This window comes from Muscardinus avellanarius (assembly GCF_963383645.1).
Source record: "Muscardinus avellanarius genome assembly, chromosome: 3".
In the NCBI taxonomy this organism is placed as follows: Eukaryota; Metazoa; Chordata; class Mammalia; order Rodentia; family Gliridae; genus Muscardinus; species Muscardinus avellanarius.
The window spans coordinates 117,068,154-117,084,005 of record NC_137788.1 but is presented as its reverse complement, the minus strand read 5'-3'; the positions used below and the strand labels follow the sequence as shown (position 1 = coordinate 117,084,005).

Sequence of the window (15,852 nt, the reverse complement as noted above, 5' to 3'; positions counted from 1 at the left end):
ATTCTTTATTTTGAAACAGGGTCTCACTAAGTTGCTGAGAGCCTCACTAAGTAGCCGAGGCTGGCTTCGAACCTGCGCGGTCCTCCTGTCTCCGCCTCCCAAGCACGGGGATTACAAGGGTGTGCCACCATGCCTGGTTCCCCCAACCCTTTTTAATTTGAAACAGGGGGTCCCTAAGGTGCTGACCGTTAGCCTTGGACCTGCGATCCTCCGGTCTCAGCCTCCCAAGTACTGATATTGCAGATATGCACCACCACCGGCTATATTTATTTATTTATTTATTTATTTATTTATTTATTTATTTTTGGTGGTACTGGGGGTGGAACCCAGAGGTTTTCTACCTCCAGGCTAAACTCCCAGACATTTTATATATTATTGGAAACAGGGTCTCACTAAGTTGCTGAAAGCCTCACTAAGTAGCTGAGGCTGGCTTCGAACCTGTGCGATCCTCCTGTCTCAGCCTCCCAAGCGCAGGGATTACAAGCGTGCGCCACCACACCCGGCTTTACTTATTTATTTTTAATCTTACTCTTTTTATTGTCTTCATTAGGCATTCCGCACAACATCTACACACTTGCGTTTTGGCAGCTAGCCAAAACCCTCCACTGCCGCCATTTGCAAAGAAGTCTACTGCACTATTGGGGGAAACAATGAGTTTGAAATAAAGGTAACTTCAAAATAATTGCTCAACTGAAATGGTTACTTGATCTCTCTAATATCCATCTCTAAATTACCAAGACTAGCTGGGGTATAGTTTTTTTTTTTTGGTGGTACTGGGGTTCCTGGAAGCCCTTCTACCTCCGGGCTACACTCCCAGACCTATTTTTATATTTTTGAAACAGAGTCTCTTACGCCAGCGCGGCTTCGAACCTGCGCGATTCTCCTGTCTCCGCCTCCCAAGCGCGGGGATTACAAGCGTGCGCCACCATGCCCGGCCCTTTTTGTTTGTTTTTTTCATGGTACTGGGGATTGAACCGAGGGGCATTCTACCTCTGACCTACACCCCAGCCCTTTTAAAATTTTTTGTTTGGAAACAGTCCCACTAGGTTGCTGGGAGTCTTGCTGTGCTGCTTGGGCTGTCCTCCCACCTGCGATTCTCCTGTCTCAGCCTCCTAAAAACTGGGATTACAGGCATGTGGCATCAGGCCCGGCAGCTTGAGGTATCATTTTTTTTTTTTACCTAGTTGCAATAAATAAAAAGAAAGTTGAGCAAAAACAACTGAGTCTTTCCTGTTACTTAACAAGCTGGTTGACATTGGGCATACTAAGCTTCCTTTCCCTTCTGTGTAAAATAGGGAAACGAATTGGTGACCCCGTTGTCTCCCAAGGTTGTTTGGGTCATCGAATAAAATGAACATCCATGTTACCAGGCAAATTTAAGATTGTGTTGAATCACAAACATCTACTCATCCTAACACTGTTTTTTCTCCTGCTGGGGACCGAATCCAGGGCCTGATGCATGCTAAGCGCACGCTGTACCTCTAAGCTACACCCTTAGCCAACATTACTGCTTTTAGAAGCTTTGAAATGAAAGAAAGGGCGAGGGAAACAAACAAATGAAAAAAACATAAAACAGTAGTCCCGCAGTCCCGCGACAACAGCGGAAAATCCTCCCAGGATCAGCGGTGGCTTATCGAGGCTCACCATCCAATACAGGAGAAACTCTCAGAGTCTGGTGAAGAAACTACAACTCCCAGCAGGTCTTGCTCCCGGACGCGTCATACGAGCTCCGCCCCTCGGCCGGCTCGGCCCTGAAACTACAGCTCCCAGCAGGCCCCGCGGCCCAGCCTTCCGCTTTCCCCCGCCAGCCGCTCGGTGGCCGACTCGGACCCGGTCCGGCGGAGCGGGCGCGCGCGTCGGGGGTCGCGCGGCTGCTGAGGAGGGCGGGCGCGCGCCGGGAGGGAGTGGAGGCGTCGGGGGGCGGGGGACGGCTCGACTGCTCGCAAGATGGCGGACGAGGACGGGGAAGGGATTCACCCCGCAGCCCCTCACCGGAACGGCGGCGGCGGCGGCGGGGGCTCCGGGCTCCACTGCGCCGGGAACGGCGGCGGCGGCGGCCCGCGCGTCGTGCGCATCGTCAAGTCCGAGTCCGGCTACGGCTTCAACGTGCGGGGCCAAGTGAGCGAGGGCGGGCAGCTGCGGAGCATCAACGGGGAGCTGTACGCGCCGCTGCAGCATGTGAGCGCCGTGCTGCCCGGGGGGGCGGCCGATCGCGCCGGGGTGCGCAAGGGGGACCGCATCCTGGAGGTGTGAGTATCCGACCCCGCCCGCCGCCCCGCTCCCGCCGCCCCGTCTGCGCGCCGGCCCCCGCCGCCGCCCTGGGCCGCGCTGCGCCCCCTGCCCCGGGCTGCGCGCCGGGGTCCGCCGGCCCTGCGCGCCATCGCCTCCGCTCCGCTCACCGCGTCTCCCCGACCCGGCCCGCAGCGTGTGCTCCCCACGTCGCGAGCACCCTAGTTTCTTGTTCCCCGCCACTCCCCGCAGCCCCCGTGGGCTGTCCCTCCTGCCCTCGAGACAAGTAAGCGGGACCTGGCCGGCTCCCACTTTGCCTCCTCTCCCACCCACTCCTCTCTTTTTCTTTCTTTAGTTCCCCTCTTCCCTTAGGTTAGCACTTCCTATATTTTTAACATTCTTGCCCCTTCCTCCCCTGTCTTTTGTATTCACACTCCCCAAGACGACGCCTCCTTTTCTGACCCTCGCATGCCTTTTGAGAGGAGGGGCTGACACCACAATCTCTTCTCCCTAATCCGCGATTATGCCCTGATTTTGAATCTAGCGTCTCCATCCCCTCTCTCTCTCTAGTGCATTCCTTTCTGGGCCTCTGGGTTCTATCATTTACCATACTCACACTTTTTCATTAATTGATTTTTATTTTTTATTTTTATTTTTTGTAGTCCTGGGGGCTGAACCCAGGGGCTTTCTACCTCTGAGCTCCACCCCAGGCCCTTTGTATTTTTGTTTTGAAACAGGGTCTCGCTAGGTTGCCGAGAGTCTCACTGCTTGCCCCTGTCTCACTGACATGCTCCTGTCTCAGCCTCCCAGGTACTGGGATTACGTGCCCGCCTTGCGCGGCATACTCCCGCTCCTCTCAGTCCTGTGTATGGTAGAGCTCTCCAAGCCCTACTCCCCCCCCGCTGGGGTCTCCTTTTGAGTCTTTGACCTCTGCACTCCATTAGGGCACGTCCGGCCCCATTCTCACTCCTACTCTAGCCTCTTGTGAGCCCACATTTGACTTTCTCTGACTTCTTTCTCTGCTGTAGCTTGCCTTCCCTTCCTTTTTAAGGTCCCTTCTGCTGCTGCAACCCACCCTGCTGCATGCAGTCCCTCCCCCAGCGTGCTCTTTCAACCTCAGATCCCCACGGCATCTATCTTTCTTTCTTTCTTTCTTTCTTCCTTCCTTCCTTCCTTCCTTCCTTCCTTCCTTCCTTTCTTTCTTTCTTTCCTTCCTTCCTTCCTTCCATCCTTCTTTTTTCTCTCTTTCTCTCTTTCTATCTCTCTTTCTCTCTTTCTGTGGAATGGGGATGGAACCCAGGGCATTCTACCTATGAGCTACACCCCCAGCCCTATGTTTTACTCTTTATATTGAAACAGGGTCTCACTGAGTTGCCAAGGGCCTCACTAAGTAGCTGAGGCTGTCTGGGAACCCTGATCCTCCAGTCTCAGCCTCCCAAAGGCTGGGATTACAAGCGTGGCCACCAAGCCTGGCTCTGGCAATTTCTCTGCAGACCTCCTCCACTCTCCTAAGTGTTACAATTGTATTTTTGTACTATGTATTAAAATGCATATACCCCTTGCTGGTTGACTTGCAGGTGGTCCAGGCTCTCATTGTCTCCAGTCTCCTCAGCTGTTTTCCACTCTGTTTCTCTTCCTACATCTATATTGTATATGTTTTCTCATACTTTTGCTCTCTCCGTGCTGGGATTTGCCCACATAAAATCTTTTCTCATTTTTAAAGTATTTTGTTTTAATGGTGGTTTCCACAGATGCTAGTCTTTGCTCTCAGAAAACGGGAGGTTCTCCCCAAGGTTTCCAAAGGGGATGGTATCTTGAAAGTCTGGCTTGGGAGAGGAGCCCACCCTTTCTGGTTCATCTTGCTCCCCTGCCCTTATCCTTGCCCGTCTACTCTGTGATGGCCACTCATTATATTTTCTCATCCCTTGTACCTCAGGAAAGCATAGCATACCACACCACCTGTTTGGAGATATTGTACCATATCCTTTTACTAATAGATGCCTCCCCCCTCATTAATGCCCTATATGGTATTTTTCAGTATTCTCTGGCAAAATATTCATAGTCTTTTGGGGAGCAGGGAATTCATAAAAAATATAATGACAACCTTTTGATTTCTTGTACCTAGTTATTTGCTTTGTACATAACTTAAAATCCATGGTTAATGTTTTTTTTCTGCTAGAAAACTCTTGGAATTGTCATTTTCCTTTCCCCTTGGGAGTTAATTTTGGATCCAGCTATTTTTAAAAATTAAAAAAATTAATTATAAAGTTCTAAACCATTTACTCTTTACAGGGTCTAATGGAACTAAGCAAAAATAAGTGATTCCCTAGGAGACTACAGCTAGCGTGATCTGCTGTGTGTGCGTGTGTATCCACACAAACATTGCCTTTATTGTGGTTTTTGCGTCAGTCAGAGTCCATATACAAACTAGGTGTAAAGGAGACCTCGGGTGATCCTACTGGGACAGGTGAATGGACTCGCCTCAGGCTCAGGTTCCGGGCTAGGAACCTGGGAAGTCTTTTCACATTGTGTTTTGGCCTAGCTTTGGAAGTGAGTGAAGAGCGTTGTCTCTTTCAGAGGGTGGGGACCCTTTGCCTAGATGACCTCTCTAGAAGGATGTGATGACCAGAAGTCTTCCTGGCATTGGTTTCTCCAGCTGTGTAGTTTGGTTTCCAAATTCTTTCCAACTTTCCTAGTACTGTAGTGGAGGTAGTGGTAGTTGCAGCACAGAGCTAAGCTGGAGGGTGATTAACATCCCTGGAGCCTCAGCAGCGCAGTCTGGCCCTTCCTCGCTCCCTCCCTCCCTTCCTTGGCTGCATCTTTTCCTTAGGCTTTCAAGCTACCACAGAGGCATGCCTTGCTGTGCCTGCTCTGTTGTTGTTATTATTATTACTTTTTGCGGGTCTGGGGATGGAATCCAGGGACATTTGACCTCCGAGCTACACCTCCTGCCTTATTTTTTATTCTTTATTTTGAAACAGGGTCTCACTGAGTTGCGGAGGGCCTCACTAAGTAGCTGAGGCTGTCCACGAACCACCGCGATCCTCGGGTCTCAGTCTCCCGAATGCAGGATGACATGCCCGGTTCCTGCTACTGGTTTTGATCTTACTTGATTGATGCTGATTTTCCAGAAGCAGTCTTTGGGTGACAGTCCTTAGAGCTTTTCTTTTTCGTCTTTCACTCCGGTTCTTTTAACCTCTCTGTTGTCCTAGGAATTCTTTCCACACTGCCGAAGTACCGAGTGTGGTATGAGTTAGGGGAAGGCGGAGTATCACTGTGTAGATGTATCTTATGTGTCAAGTCCTATGTGGCTGTTTGGACCTTGATAATTGCTTTTTAAGACTCTTCCCATATTTTAGATCCTTTCCCTCTATGTTCAAATGGTTTTTGGTACAATTTTCATATATTGTGGTTGTTTGGACAACTTACAGAGGTGTGAAAGAACAGTAACTTTGAGATTAAGCGAGTGAAAGTGAGCAGGGCGTGGTGGCGCACACTTTTTGAGGCCAGCCCGACCTACTTAGTGAGGCCCTGTGCAACTGAGACCCTGTTTCAAAATAAAGAATAAAAAACAGCTGAGGGTGTTGCTTGGAGGTAGAATGCCCCTTGGGTTCAATCCCCAGTACTGCAAGCCAGGCATGGTGACGCACGCTTGTGTAGTCCCAGCATTTGGAAGGCTAAGACGGGATCGCAGTTCGCAGACAGCCTCAGCTACTTAGTGAGGCCCTTTGCAATTCAGTGAGACCCTATTTCAAAATAAAGAATACAAATTAGGGCAGGAGGTGTAGCTCGGAGGTAGAATGCCCCTGGGTTCCATCCCCAGTACTGCAAAAAAAAAAAAAAGGTACAAATGTAGAAGTCCATCGATTTCTCTCTGTGTGTGTGTGTGTGTGTGTGTGTGTGTGTGTGTGTTTTAGAGTCTGCTTACCAAGGCTTCATCGTCACTGAATCTTGGAACAGTCATTAAACTAAATTGGAGCCAGTATGGCTCAGCTTGTCCTTTTCCCTTTCAAAACTGCCTAGATTGTAACTGGTTTGGGAGCGAGTCGGGTTGCAGGAGTTGGTTTTAGAGTATGAAGAAGCCCTCTGGGCTCTTAAATTATACTGCAGCGGGGAAGTTTTCCTGAGCAGCGATGCTAGACTCCAACTTGTAATTTTCCCGGTGTAACGTACACTGTTTTCCCTTTGATGTCCACATACCTGGAGGCTAATGTGTGAAGGGTGCTTTCTACAGATGAAACTGAAATAAATACATCTTTGCGCTAATTATATGGTATGGAAAGTAACTGGCTTCAGGTTAATTTGATCAGGTTAAAGTAATTCCAAGAGCTCTGATTGACTTCTTGAGAGACGCCTTTGGGAAGGTTTTAGTGTACAATGGATATGGATTTGGGACTGCCTAGATTTTTGAGGGGTTAGGTTTATTTCTTGGCTGCTTCCTCTTTCTTTGGTGTTTGGCGAGAATGATCTTTCAGCATGGACTTCTAAGGTTGTCTTGCAAGCATTCAAAATCATGTATTTATTTATAGCCGGGCGTGGTGGCGCACGCTTGTAATCCCAGCATTTGGGAGGCTGAGATCGGAGGATCGCGGTTTGTGGACAGTCTCAGCTACTTAGGCCCTCCACAACTTAGTGAGACCCTGTTTCAAAATAAAGAATAAAAAACAGGGCAGGGGGTGTAGCTTGGAGGTTGAATGACCTTGGGTTCCATCCCCATACCTGCAAAAAAAAAAATCATGTATTTATTGTAGTCAGTATTGCCTTCCTCTCTGATAGTTACCAGATTAATGTACCCATTGACCTTCTCTTGTTAAGATCAGAAGAGATAGTAGATTATATATATAATTTTGTTTATGGAGAGTCAATATTTTTGTAATCCCAGTAGTTGGGAGGCTGAGACAGGAGGATTGCAGATTTGAAGTCAGTCTCAACAATTTAGCAAACCTTTCAGCACTTTAGGGAGTTAAATTTTTTTTTTAACTTTGTTTTGTGTAGAATTTTGAAAATCATTTAATAAAAAGAGGCTAGTGCCACTAAAAGTATTTTTATAAGTTATATGAGTCACATAATGCTGGCCTCAAAGTACCGTCTCAAGAGCTGTTTTCTTAATTGTAACTGAATTCTGTTGGCTCAGATTTTCCAGGTAGAGTTTGGTAATAGTGTTTGAAATGGTTATTGATCAGCTGGGCGTGGTGGCGCACACTTGTAATCCCCGCTCTTGGGAGGCTGAGACAGGAGGATCACACAGTTTCGAAGCCAGCCTCAGCTACTTAGTGAGGCTCTCAGCAACTTAGTGAGACCCTGTTTCCAAATAAAGTATAAAATAGGTCTGGGTGTATAGCCCGGAGGGTAGAAAATCCCTTGGTTTCATTCTCAGTAACACACACACACACACACACACACACACACACACACACACAATGCCCCTGGGTTCAATGTTTAGTACCAAAACAAACAAACAGGGTCATGAGTTAAGAATATGCTAACAAATAATTTCTCTTAGGCTCCTGAATTTTTTTTTTTTTTTGTACTGGGGATGGAACCCAGGGGCATTCTACCACCGAGCTACACCCCAGCCCTATTTTTTATTCTTTGTTTTGAAACAGGGTCTCACTGAGTTGCGGAGGGCCTCACTAAGTAGCTGAGGCTGGCTTCAAACCTGCGTGATCTTCCCGTTTCAGCCTCCCAAATGCTGGGATTACAAGCATCCACACCCGGCTTGGCTCCTGAATTTTAACTTAAGTGGAAAATCAGTTAAGTACTAACCATTCTGTCTGATCAAGTATACTTTATTGGATCTTGCTAAGCGCTTACAATAGGAATCTAGTCCTTGTAGCACTTTGTAATGTGGTAGTGTGCTAATGATTGCAGTACTTTTGCATTTGTGCTTGACAAAAGCTCTGGAGACAGGAAAGTTATGGACTTCCTTAAGAGCAGGACTAGCTGGGCGTGGTGGTGCACGCTTGTAATCCCAGCTCTTCCAAGGCTGAGACAGGAGGGTCACAGGTTCAAAGCCAGCCTCAGCAACTTAGTGAGGCTCTCAGCAACTTAATGAGACCCTGTTTCCAAATAAAATATAAAATTAGGTCTGGGAGTATAGCCCAGAGGTAGAAGGGCCCTGGGTTCCACCCCCAGTACAAAAAAAAAAAAAAAAAAAAGGAGCAGGAACTTCGTCAAACTGTATTTGTTGAATCTGTAGCCAGAGATCTGGTGGCACATAGAAGGTATTCCTCAGTAAATACTTGCTGAATGAATATTAGTAAAATTCTTCCTGTTTTGTAACTGAAACCAAACGTTGTACTAATGGTTGGCAGTAGGAATTAAAACAAGGTCTTGTCATCCTAAATCTAGTGTATTTTCTATTTTCTTTGATTTCTCAGCTCTTCTTGGTGATAAAATAGTCAACTCTTCTTGACCTTGACTAGTTAACTTAAATTGTTAATATTTAGTTAGATTCTTATTAACTTGGACAGCAGTTGAATATTGAGTTTGCCTTACTGAATTGTCAAATTTATTTATGTATACATATATATGTATGTATATTATATAGTTTTGTACTAGTGATTGAACCTAGAGACATTCTACCTCTGAGCTATACCCTCAGCCCCATTTTATTTTATTTTTTAGTTTGAAACAGGGTCTCACTAAGTTGTGGAGGGCCTAATTTGCTGAAGCTGGCTGTGAACCTTTGATCCTGCTGTCACAGCCTCCCAAATACCTAGGTAATAAGCATGAGCTACCATGGGCCCTTTTTATTTTGAAGTAGGGTTTTAGCTGGCATGGTGGCGCATGCCTCTAATCCCAGTACTTGGGAGGCTGAAACAGGAAGATTGCAGGTTCACGGACAGCCTCAGCAAGTAGTGAGATTCTCATCAACCTAGAGACCCTATTTCAAAACAAAAACTAAGGGCTGGGAGGGCACATGCTTATAATCCCAGCATTCGGGAGGCTGAGATGGGAGGATCATGGTTTGCAGACAGCCTCAGCTACTTAGTGAGGCCCTCTGCAACTCAGTGAGACCCTGTTTCAAAATAAAGAATAAAAATATAGGGCTGGGCTGGGAGGTAGAATGCCTCTGGGTTCCATCCCCAGTACCACCAAAAAAATATATATATATAAATAAATAAAAGGCTGGGGGTGTAGCTCAGAGGTAGAATGCTCCTGTGTTCAATCCCTAGTAATTCTCCCCTCCAAAACCAAACCAGGGTCTTGCTGAGTTGCTGAGGCTGGCCATCTTAAATTTTATTTACCCTTTATCTCCTATTCTTAAGAGGAGAGATGGTGGACTCAGGCTGACATTCTTTGTCCTTATTGTTGCTGTCTTAACTCATTTGGTTGTTAGTGAAGAGAGCATGACAGCTGTAATTGTAACTTTAGAAATATTTCTAATTTTGAGCTGGGTGGTCCATGCTTGTAATCCCAGTACTTGGGAGGCTGAGACAGGAGGATCGGAGGTTTGAAGTCAGCCTCAGCAACTTAACCAAGGCATTCAGCAACTTAGCGAGACCCTGTGTCCAAGTAAAATAGGGCCGGGGGCATAGCTCAGAGGTAGAATGCCCATGGGTTCCATTCTTAGACACACACACACACACACACACACACACACACAATTTGTCTTACAAGTTTTTGTTTGGAACAGTTGTCTTCCCAGCTGCCGCTGACTGGTTTGTTTTAGGTGAGGGCTTGTTATCATGTTCTCAAGGATAATTATTTTTAAAGATAAGTCTCACTTGGGATAATTCTTATGATCTTGTAGGTAGGCAAAGAGACTTAATTGACAAGCAAACACTTTATTATTTATGATCGCCACAAAGTGCTTTTCCAGTGTGCTCTGTGGTGAGTTCATTCATTAGGTGAGGGCATTACTGACAGAGGATGTTGTGGTGGTTTAGGTTGGAGCCAGTTGGATTCTTTCTGTTCTTCAGCTGTCAGGCTTATGGATGTTTCTTGGGTTTCAGTCCAGTAAGAGCCTAAGTACAGGTGGTATAATTCCAGCCCACATTTGGAAAAAAGTTGTTACACAGTTTAAAAGGTGTGTGTGTGTGTGTGTGTGTGTTACTGAGGACTGAACTGGGGCATTCTGTCTCCAAGCTACACCCCCAGCCCTTCTTAAAATTTTTAGTTTTGAAACAGGGTCTCACTATGTTACAGTCTTGCTACATTGCTGAGGCTGTCTTTGAACCTGAAATCCTCCTGTCTCAGCCTAAATACTGGGATTACAGGCATGCATCACCACACCCAGGTACTATATATATATATATTTACTAACCCAGGGGCATTTTACCTCCGAGCTACACCCTCAGTTCTATTTTTCATTCTTTATTTTGAAACAGGGTCTCACTGAGTTGCAGAGGGCCTCACTAAGTAGCTGAGGCTGCCTGAACCACGATCCTCCTTTCTGAGCCTACCAAATGCAAGCGTGTGCCACCATGCCCGGCTTTAAAAAACAAACAAATATATATATTTAATTGCAAGAAATACATTTTATATTACAACCCAATATATATGCAAAAAACCTCTGCAACAAATATCACCGAAACTACTATACTTACTGGTGTCACACACTGTGGTTCTCTTTGGTCCTTTTTTTGTACTGGGGGGGGGGCATTCTACCTCCCAGCTATACCACGCTTGGCTCGTCTTGTTTTCGAAAGCTGATGGTAGCCAACTACGTTAATCTCACAACTTGTTCACTTGTGAAAAACACTGATGTAGGCATTGCTTTGCCTGTTGTTGGCCCATTAGCTTGTGTTCAGCCTGGTTCCTCAGTTAAGCGCCGAGTGTGTGGAGCGTGGCGCAGGCCTCGGAGTCCCTGGCCCCTGGAAGCACAGGCCGCAGGGAAGGAACAGGTAACTCCTCGCTGTGGTGAAGGACAGGCACAGCGGGGACTGAGCAGAAAGTCACCCGGGATCGCAGGGAGAGAGGTTGGGGAAGGCTTTTAAACTGGCTGAAGGGCAGGTCCAGTGTCAGCAGCAGAGAAAGGAGGAAGATTTCACAGGCTGAGGAACTCGTGTGACCAAAGGGAGGGACTTACGAAAAGCGGGCAGAATAGCAAAGGGCCTAAAGATACTGTTTGTAGATGATTGTGAAACTGGAAAGAATAGCCGGGCGTGGTGGCCCACGCTTGTAAGCCCAGCATTTGGGAGGCTGAGACAGGAGGATCGCTGTTCAAGGATGGCCTCAGCCACTATTTAGTGAGGCCCTTTGCAACGCATTGAGACCCCGTTTCAAAATAAAGAATAAAAAAATAGAGCTGGGGGTGTAACTTGGAGGTAGGATGACCCTGGCCTCCATCCCCAGTACGCAACAAAAAAAAGGAAAGAAACTGGAAAGAAAGATTGTGGTGAGATCAGAAAGAAACTGGAAAGAAAGATCGAGGTGAGATTGGAAAGGCCTTTGAATGCAAAGCAGCTTGGGTTTTATTCTGTTTATGAGCTCAGAATATAGTTGTGTGTGCATTAACACCCAGGGCTTCCTGTGAATTCAGTTTTTATTATTTACCAGGACAGATTGATTAGCAGTTCTAAAGCCAGAGAGGAATATTGCTGTTTCAGGGCCTCTCGTCTCTTGGACTAGCTTGTACTATATAAAGACTGAAACTCAGGGCTGGAGACATCCGAGGAAAAGCCAGTTACCTTCAACTTGCGTGTGCATCTCACTTCCCAGTGCAGTCCAGCTTCTGAAATTTCCATTTCTCTGTCTTATGTTTCTTTTTTAATTAATTAATCAATTAATTAATTTTTGATACTGGCGATTGAACCCAGGGTCATTCTACCTCCAAGCCATACCCCCAGCCCTACTTTTCATTCTTTATTTTGAAACAGGGTCTTACTAGGTTGTAGAGGGCCTCACTAAATTGCTGAGGCTCGCCTCAAACCTTCCATCCTCCTGTCTCAGCCTCCCAACCACTGGGATTACAGGAGCACACCACCATGCAAGGCTGTCTCTCTCATGTTTCAAGTTGTTGGGCTTCCAGTTTAAACTTTTTTTTTTTTCCCCGGTACTGGGCATTCTACACCCCCAGCCCTATTTTTTAGTCCTTTATTTTTGAAACAGGATCTCACTGAGTTGTGAAGGGCCTCGCTGAGGACCTGAGGCTGTCCGCGAACTACGATCCTCTGGTCTCGCCTCCCAAATGCTGGGATTCCGAGCGTGCGCCACCGCGCCCGGCTGAAACTTTTCATTCTTATTTGAATCAGGCCCATCTGTGCTGTGCCCTAACCGTGGTATTCTGTTTCAGTGCTGCTTCCTCTGGATCTGTTCTTTTGACATGAAGATGCCTCTTTTAATTTAAATTCTTTATTTTGACATACAGCATGTTGTTGAGAGTCGAGATGGAAGACAGACAGGAACTTAATACAGTACTAAAATTTATACCTGAAGTCTACCTTCAAAATAAAAATGTGAAGCCAGGCGTGGTGGCGCCCACCTATAATCCCAGTACTTGGGAGGCTGAGACAGGAGGATCGCGGGGTCACAGCCAGCCTCAGCTACTGAGTGAGGCCCTCTGCAACTTAGACCCTATTTTAAAATACAGGATAGCCGGGAGTGGTGGCGCACACTTATAATACCCGTGCTTGGGAGACAGAGACAGAAGGATCGCGCAGGTTCGAAGCCAGCCTTGATGGTTTAAGAGACCCTATTTCCAAATAAAAATATAAAAAATAGGTATCTAGGAGTGTAGCCTGGAGGTAGAAGGGTTTCCAGGAACCCCAGTACCACCAAAATAAAATAAAATAAAGGATAAAAAATAGGGATGGGGAAGTAGCTTGGAGGTAGAATGTTCTTGGGTTCAATCCTCAGTATCAAAAAAAAAAAAAAGTGGTATGTATCTGTAATCTCAGTACTTGAGAGACTGAGACAGGAGGATTATAGGTTCGAAGGCAGCCTCTGGAACTCAGAATCATATCAGCTTAGTGAGACTCAGTTTCCAAATAAGAAATAAAATAGGGCTGGGTGTGTAGCTCAGTGGTACTTTTACTTTTTTTTTTTTTTTTTTTTGTGGTACTGGGGGTGAAACCCAGGGGCTTTTCTGCCTCTGCGCCATACTCCCAGACCTATTTTATATCTTGTTTGGAAACAGGGTCTCACTAAGTTGCTGAGAGCCTCACTCAGTAGCTGAGGCTGGCTTCGAACCTGTGCATCCTCCTGCCTCAGCCTCCCAAGCTCTAGGATTACAAGTGTGTGCCACCACACCCAGCTGGTACTTTACTTCTTTTCTCCTTTTTTTTTTTTTACACTATTGGGGATTGAACCAAGGGGCATTCTGCCTCCAAACTACACCCAACCCTATTTTATTTTTTATTTTGAAACAGAATCTAAGTTGCTGAGAGCCTCACTCAGTTGCTAAGGCTGGCCCTGAACCTGCAATCTTCCTGTGTCAGCCTCCCAAGTACTGGAATTGCAAGCATGTGCCACCATGCCCAGCCCCAGGTTTTTTTTTTTTTTTTTTTTTTTTTGTGTGTGTGTGTGTGTGTGTGTGTGTGTGTGTGTGTGTGTGGTGCTGGGGATGGAATCCAGGAGCATATTACCTCTCAGCTACATCCCCAGCCCAATTTTATTCTTTATTTTGAAACACGGTCTCACTAAGCTGCGAAGGGCCTCACTAAGTAGCTGAGGCTGGCCGCGAACCTGGCGATCTTCCTATCTCAGCTTCCCAAGTACTGGGACCCCAAGGGGGCATTACCATGCCTGGTAACCATATCACAAATTTTAATTCTGAAGAATTCATCACATTACTGAGAGAGCAATAATGTGTGTGTGTGTGTGTGTGTGTGTGTGTGTGTGTGTGTGTGTGTGTATCTGTGTGGTGTTGAGGATTGAACCCGAAGCTTTTTTTTTTTTTTTGGTGGTACTGGGGTTCCTGGAAGCCCTTCTACCTCCGGGCTACACTCCCAGACCTATTTTTTATTTTTAATTTATTTGGAAACAGGGTCTCTTAAGCCAGCGCGGCTGACTACGAACCTGTGTGATCCTCCCGTCTCCGCCTCCCAAGCGCGGGGATTACAAGCGTGCGCCACCACGCCCAGCTGAACCCAGAGCTTTCTACCTCTGAGCTATATCACCAGCTCTTTTCATGTTTTACTTGAAAACAGTGTCCCACTAAGTCGTTGAGGGCCTCACCACATTGCTGAGGTTGGCTTTGAACCTGTAATCCTATATCAGCCTCCCAAGTACTAACATTACAGTCATGTGTCTCCTGGCCCAAGTTTTTATGTTTTGAAACAGGATCTCTCTACGTTCCTGAGGGCCTGAGTTGCTGAGGCTAGCCTAGAACTTGAGCTCCTTCTGTTTTAGCCTCCTAAATTCTGGGATTATATGCGTGTGCCACCATGCCTGGCTCTTTCTTATTTTTACTTTTTTTTAAAATTTGGCATTGTGCATCGAACCCCAAGGGTATTCTACCTCTGAGCTACACCCCAACCCTTTTTACTTTTTTTTTTTTTTGAAACAGGGCCTTGCAAAATTGCTAAGGGTCTTGCACAATTGCTGAGGCTGGTCTCAAACCTGTGATCTTCCTGACTCAGCCTCCCTAGTACTGGGATTACATGGTATGTGCCATCTCACCTGGCTAAAGTGAATCATAGCTAGGCGAGTGGCTTAGACAGGAGGATCCCAAGTCTGGTGATGGAACCCAGGGGCATTCAATCTCCGAGCTACACCCCGGGCCCTATTTTTTATTCTTTATTTTGAAATAGGACCTCACTAAGTTGTGGAGGGCCTCACTAAGTAGCTGAGGCTGTCTGTGAACCTGTCTCAGCATCCCAAATGCTGGGATTACAAGTGCGCGCCACCACGCCTGGCAAGACCTAGTTTTAAAGTTAAAAAAAAAAAAAAGGGTTGGTGATACAGCTCAGAGCTTAAATGCCTCTGTTTTCTATCCATAGTACTACTAACAAATGATTAGTTTTACTTTTAACTATCTGAAACTTTTTTTTTGGTGCTGGGCATTGAACCATAGGGCGTGTTAGTACTCATGCTTTACTGAGCTACATTCTCAGCCCTGAGACTTGAGTTTCTTGTGTCGGACCTCAGAGCGAGACGAGAAGGACAGATCTGTGCACTCTCTGGACATGCCTCCCGAGCTGACTCCCCGTTGGAACAGCACAGAGCCAGCTGCTTCTGTGGGTGCTCGCCCAGCTGCTTTCAAGAGGCCCATCCTTACACAGCTGTTCAGAGGCCTCGACTAGCAAACCCCATCCCATCCCCTGTGCTGCGGCGCTTTTGTATTTTCTGTGTTTGTCTAGTTTCAGTTATTTTAGTATGTTTGAAAGATTGGGAGAGATGGATTAGATGCGTATTTGGGTGTCTTGGAGAATGCGATGACCTCTAAAAGCTCTGGAAACTTTTCCCACTTCTTTTGCTGAAAATGTGATCATCTAGAAAACTTGTCATGTCTGCTGAATGTACTACAAGGGCTCCTTAGTTTTTTACTCACTATTACAGTCATTTGAGTGTAGGAGGATTAAAAAGGTTTTAGAGCTGTGGGGTTTTCCTTCTTTTTTTTTGGGTACTGGGGATCGAACTCAAGCATTCTGCCTCTGAGCTACTCCCCCAGCTCTGTTATTTATGTTTAATTTGAAATGAGATCTTGCTAGATTGATGAGGGTCTCACTACTTGCT

At 46.4% G+C, this 15,852-nt stretch overlaps 1 protein-coding gene across 1 annotated transcript in view; it reads left to right on the top strand.

The window, feature by feature from the left end:
- Positions 1–1,947: 1,947 nt before the first annotated feature.
- Positions 1,948–15,852, top strand: part of SNX27 (sorting nexin 27) — a gene marked incomplete at both ends in the record, with an annotated part of 76,502 nt that continues 62,597 nt past the window's right edge. Inside the window, one exon of the mRNA XM_080692965.1 lies at positions 1,948–2,249. Coding sequence (XP_080549091.1) covers positions 1,948–2,249 — 302 coding nt within the window. The remainder of the gene's footprint in view (positions 2,250–15,852) is intronic.